We start from the raw sequence: 6,045 nt of genomic DNA on the forward strand, positions 1-6,045 counted from the left end.
TTTTCCCTCCCCTCAGGCGCCCATTCTATGCCCCGCCCCCTGCCTGTCCATCTCCCGCGGGGAGCCAATGAGAGGGAGACGCAACGCCCGCTTGGCCCCGCCCCCCGGGCTGCCTACTCTTCCGTCAGGAAGCCACAAGATGGTGGCGGGCGGGACGGGCAGGTATGGGAGGAGGGGGCGGCACCTCTGTGGGGAGCGGGCCCCGGGCTGGGGCCACCCTCAGCCGCCTCAGGGAGGGGAGCCCGGGGAGGGGAAGGGAGCGGAAGGGAGCCTGGGGAGGGGAACGTGGTGCTGGGCTGTGCTCTGAGGGCAGGCTGAGCGGCTCTACAGTAATGCAGGGCCTAAAGGGGCTGGCTCGGCTGAGGGAAAGCTCGAAAAAGTCTGTTTAAGGGTTGTTTGCTGTGGCTTTGCAGCCTTTATATGGCGTGTAGCCTTTATATGTCTTTATGTGCCTTTATGTGGTGTGTATATGGGTGTATAGTGTGTAATGTAATGTCTGTGTATGTCAGCATGTTATCCTGATACTATATATGCCATGTATATATATATATATGTATGCACAAATATCTAGTATTAATGCTCCAGAATTGATCATCGGAAAAAATCTTTCCCCAAACAACACACTTTTATGATAGTCGTTGAAATGAACCACCAATATCAGTGATCTAACTCCCGATATCGCCCCATAGCTCTCTACCCATAAGCCCGTCTCTCTATCACAGAATCACGGAGTCATCTGGGTTGGAAGAGACCTCCAAGATCACTGAGTCCAACCTCTGACCTAACACTAACAAGTCCTCCACTAAACCATATCACTGAGCTCTACATCTAAACGTCTTTTAGAGACCTCCAGGGATGGTGACTCAACCACCTCCCTGGGCAGCCCATTCCAATGCCTAACAACCCTTTCGGTAAAGAAGTTCTTCCTAATATCCAACCTAAACCTCCCCTGGCGCAACTTTAGCCCATTCCCCCTCGTCCTGTCACCGCGCTGTGTCTCTTCTATGTAACAATTAATTATTTAACTCCTCTACTTAACGATTTCCCACTCCTTTCAGGTTGCTGTGCTCGCTGCTGGTCCCGGCGTTGTTTCTCAGCGGAGCTCTGTGCCTCTGCGTGGCGGTGCTGCTGTGGGCAGCGCGGCTCTGGCTGCAGGCGAGGAAGCAGCGGCTCAGCCCGGCAAGGAGGGACGGGCAGCGGCCCGTGCTGGTGGCGTTTTTTCACCCGTATTGCAACGCGGGGGGCGGAGGGGAGAGGGTCTTGTGGTGTGCCATAAGGACGATCCAGAAAAAGTAAGCACACGTTTATCAAATACAACATTTCACGCTCAGCTTCTTATGGTATTCTTTATGCAAATTGTGTTATTTTTGCATATTTAAGTAGGTATCATTAATGTACAGGCCCTAAAGGTTTTCTTTTTAGATCTATGTTTCACCTGGTTGTGCCTTCTTGCTTCAGCACTCTGCCCGGATTTTATTCTGTCCTCTGTCTTCTGCACAACTGCGGCACCTGTGACTTCTTTCCTCCTAAGCCGAACCGCTCCTCTCTCATCGTTTTTTTTTGGTATCGGTATTGGACTTTTAGGGACACATCAGTTACCTGCACACAAATTCTAGTTTTGATACTCGCCTCTTGTTGCGGGAGACAAAGTTAATATCTGAAGTGGATTCAGCATTGGCACAACCCCTGGCTTTGCGCAGCCTTCTGCATTTTGTTCATGCTGTATGCTAGATGGACATCTAATGTAGTGCAAGGCACTCTTAAGTCTGATATTGATTAATATGGAGCTCATTTATCTTTTACTCTAAAAAAAAACAAAACAGTCTTCAGCCATCATACTTTACTGTGGATCAGAAAAAATAAAATAGAAGTATAACGGAAAGAATTCATAGAATCAATTTAGTTAAATCACAATCATTACAGAGACGTTTGCTTTGAACATTCTTTTGGATTAATTTTGAATGGATAATGTTTTAGTTTCATGTTATAAAATTTTATAAGAACGTGTGAAATTCTTTTTCCTTACAGGTACAAAAACGTAACGTGTGTTGTTTACACTGGTGACAGAGATGCCACTGGAGAAGAAATAGTAGAAGGTGCTTTCAGAAGGTTCAATATTAAATTAACTCATCCTGTGAAGTTTGTGTTTCTAGAAAAACGCTATCTCGTGGAAGCTTCTCTTTATCCTCACTTCACTTTGCTGGGACAAAGCTTAGGCTCTGTGTTCCTTGGCTGGGAAGCTCTTCTGAAGTGTGTTCCTGACATTTATATTGACTCGATGGGTTACGCCTTCACGCTCCCCCTCTTTAAATATTTAGGAGGTTGTCGCGTTGGATGTTACGTCCACTATCCCACCATCAGCACCGATATGCTGTCTGTGGTCAGGAATCAGGACACCAGGTTTAACAACGCAGCCTTCATTACAAACAATCCGCTCTTCAGCAAATTCAAACTCGTCTACTACTACTTGTTTGCGTTCTTGTATGGATTGGTCGGTTCTTGCAGCGACGTGGTTATGGTTAATTCTTCGTGGACGCTCAACCACATCCTTTCCATCTGGAGAACTGGGGATCGCACTAGCGTGGTGTATCCGCCGTGTGACGTCCAAACTTTCCTGGATATTCCACTGGAAGAGGAAGAGAGCACCGCTGAATGTTCGATTGTTTCTGTCAGCCAGTTCAGGCCTGAGAAAGATCATCCTTTGCAAATCAGAGCCTTTGCTAAGCTGCTGAAAGAGAAGGGACTGGGGCAGCAGCCATCACTGACGCTTATTTTAATTGGAGGCTGTCGTAACCAGCAAGATGAAGAGCGTGTAAATAACCTGAAACGTCTTTGTGAAGAGCTGGGAGTTAGTGACAACGTGATGTTCAGAATAAACATTCCCTTCGAGGAGTTAAAGAAACACCTGGCCGAGGCCACCATCGGCCTGCACACAATGTGGAACGAGCACTTTGGGATCGGTCAGTATCTTTGCTCATTTTTCAGCTGTTTGTCTCAGCGGTTAGAACGCAGCTGGGGAGGGTTTCACTGCGTGGTTAAGACTCTTCGGGGTAGTGTCTGAGCACAGAGGTGTGCACACCGAGCAGGTGCCCAAGGCCCTTTCCTGTCGGTGGTGATATTGCTGAGGTAGAGCCTACAAGGCCAACTGAGATGACTGACTGCCCCGTGAGGCTGTGGTACAGGCTGGGTCACTGTAGGCATCACAGACTGTATTGATCACGGGCATCCTTTAGGCACCTGAACAGACAAATCCCATCTGAGGTGCCTCCAGCTATTGCTCTGAGGACCCGTCGCCCTAAGGTCCTGCGTTAGGCGTGTCAGACTCGCGCAGATGCCGTCTGTACCCTGTGGAGCCTCAGAAGGCTGTAGGTTCTTCCATTTAATCATAGAACAGGGGCACAATTCGCACTCACACAATCTGCATCGTACTAGCAAGCCCTCTGTGGATGCCACCAGGCACCCTAGGCCACCTCATTGCACAAGGCGCCTGCGCTGAGGCAATGAAGTCCTTAAATTTGTCAGTGCAGCATGGAGCTGGATCCCAAAGAGGAGTTGGGGCCTGGTTTGCACCGTGCTGTCACACAGACTTAAGGGGTTGGGCAGAGTTTATTGGGATTAGTTGAGCCTGCCTGACTTCGAAAGGGAATGTAGGATTGCCTGTGCCATGCATCTACATCAGGGTAAGTGAGCAGCCAAGCAGAGGGGTGCTGTGCTTGGCTGTAATGTCACCAAGCTGCAGGCAATGTCATCAGACTTTATTAGCATACAAGCAAGTAGCAGGAATGCTAGCTTATATATAGTTTGTAGGAATTTGGTATATAAAAAAAAATCTTACTCTGGAGTGTCTCCCAGAAGCAACTGCTACAACATACAAATAATGGCTTCTCATATTTAAGCCCCCATAAAAGTTTATTCTCCCCCCCCCCCACCACAAAAAAAAGTGATACAGTTGCACTGTGCTTCTGAATTTCAGCACGATTTGACAATAATCTCCAATGGATTTGTACCTTTAAAAAACATGTTCTAAAACTTTAGGGCATTATTTATAGTTGGCAATCTTTGAGCTAGTGGAACTTAATAAAAATCAAATCAGAACTGAGAACAATCAGTAATTAAAGTGATCTGAGCTCTTATTTGGAACCATAGAGGAAAGATGAAGTTGATGTATATATTGTGTGCTGTTCCTGTCTTGCTGCTTTTGACTGAGGAAAGCTTTCTATCAAATACTCGTTTCATTAATACTTCTAACATTAAGAATACAGAAGCAGTGGTAATTTGGCAGGACAAACGTAGATCTTGTTAGAAGCTGTAAAGATGTGTTTATTTGCAAAATACTGAATTTCTGCTTGAATATCATCCAATTGATATGAGTCCAATCAGCCTTTCTCTCAGATTATCGTTCTAAATCTTAAAAACATTCAGTCTGACTGAGAAAATGAATGCAGCTACATGCAGCTTTATTTTGTAATTATTTTTTTTCAGGCTGCCACTAAACCATAAAAGCAGGTTTTTGTTTTCAGTCCAGCTTTGCAGTGTTCTGCCACAGAACTACTTTCTGTCCTCATCTTTACATTCATTTCAATATCTAGCTCTTTATTACCTCATAATGTATCTCTTATAAATCATGTGTGCTACAAGAACCCCAACTTAACCAGTTACATCTGATTTCAAATTTCATTTTTATGTTTAAGGGAAACTATGATTTCAGTCCTTAGGATTTGTTTTTCCCATAAGACCATTTACTGTGTATTTTACAAACTGATGTAAAACTCCAGCCTGTAGTAACTTCTAGGAGAATTTTATTGCAGTCCTAAAGTTGCAGTGCACAGTCAAAAGCTGAAGTCTGTGATGTACCCATTCATATCAGCATGTTTTGTATCTTTCACAGGAGTGGTTGAATGTATGGCAGCTGGCACAGTTATCCTGGCTCACAATTCTGGAGGCCCCAAACTGGATATTGTGGTACCCTACGAAGGACATATTACAGGTTTCCTAGCAGAAAACGAGGACAGTTATGCTGAGAAAATGGCTTATATCCTTTCTTTGTCTCCTGAAAAAAGGTTAGAGATCAGAGAAAATGCTCGCCGGTCTGTGTACAGGTTTTCTGACCAGCATTTTGAAGAGACATTCCTATTATCTGTGGAGCCATTATTTAAATAAATGTATGCGAATAAAAATGCATATGAGTAAAATTATCTTTTTATATTTGACCAGGTACGACCTGTAAATGTAAATATATGTAATTTATGATCCCTGGGTCCCGTTCAATAAAGACACTTTTTTTTTTTCTTTCTGTCAGGATATCTGCTTTATGTAACAGAAATATTTTGCTGGGAAATACTTTACTGGGAAATAAATGCTTCTGAAAATGTTGTGTTGACTATGTGACAGTATGCTGTCGTGTACAGTACACAGTGAACTGCAAAACCTTCTGAATTCACAGTGCTTTCCTGGGTAACAGAACTACATCTGTAAGATCTTTTGTTTTAATATTTTGTTTTCAGTCAGTCTTTACACATTTCATGCCACTTTACCTACAGCCACACTTTTTTAAATCAACGTTTTTGTTTGATTGCTCTTGTACCCAGAATTTTTTTTTTTCTAGCTGTTAACTAGCTGTTTCTCAAATGGGCTTGAATGAGATTTCGTTACCTACAGCGATTCCTCTAGATTAATCCTATGGTATTTGCTAGCTTGCTTTTTGATAAGTATAATAATTGCACTTGTCTATCCTCCTTACATTAGCTATTACCTCATGTCCTTTTACAGTATGATAAATGGTATTTTTCTAGCCCTATTCTACTGAAAAGTTTTCTGTTCCTTGGGAATAGAAGGGTCTAGATTAGAGAACATAATTAGATGGTATTCAAATAAGAACATTAAAGCTCTAAGCTACTGCTTATTATAAAAGAGAACAAAGTGAGCAACATTAAAAAAAAAGCATCTGCTTTCATATCAAAAGTGGAGATTTTGAGCCATCACAGCAGTATTTTATGTTGCATAGCAAACTAAGAAGTGCAGAAAGTTACTGAAATCACTTCAGAA

At 43.5% G+C, this 6,045-nt stretch overlaps 1 protein-coding gene across 1 annotated transcript; it reads left to right on the plus strand.

The window, feature by feature from the left end:
- The first annotated feature begins 8 nt into the window (after window positions 1-8).
- On the plus strand, window positions 9-5,298 carry ALG11 (ALG11 alpha-1,2-mannosyltransferase). Its single transcript, XM_080598789.1, has 4 exons — window positions 9-162; window positions 1,059-1,292; window positions 2,029-2,960; window positions 4,889-5,298. Exons 1-4 carry the CDS (start codon window positions 68-70, stop codon window positions 5,158-5,160), a joined length of 1,533 nt encoding a protein of 510 aa, XP_080454915.1. The 5' UTR covers window positions 9-67; the 3' UTR covers window positions 5,161-5,298.
- Window positions 5,299-6,045: the final 747 nt, after the last annotated feature.

This window comes from Anser brachyrhynchus, assembly GCF_964034855.1.
Source record: "Anser brachyrhynchus genome assembly, chromosome: 1".
Lineage (NCBI taxonomy): Eukaryota > Metazoa > Chordata > Aves > Anseriformes > Anatidae > Anser > Anser brachyrhynchus.

What these genes read in the sequence shown, in the direction of transcription:
- ALG11 (XM_080598789.1), top strand. Translation starts at nt 68, where the DNA reads ATGAGAGGGAGACGCAACGCCCGCTTGGCCCCGCCCCCCGGGCTGCCT. An exon ending in GTGGCGGGCGGGACGGGCAG is followed by an intron (nt 163 to 1,058) that starts GTATGGGAGGAG and finishes CACTCCTTTCAG; the next exon opens with GTTGCTGTGCTCGCTGCTGG. An exon ending in GAACGAGCACTTTGGGATCG is followed by an intron (nt 2,961 to 4,888) that starts GTCAGTATCTTT and finishes TATCTTTCACAG; the next exon opens with GAGTGGTTGAATGTATGGCA.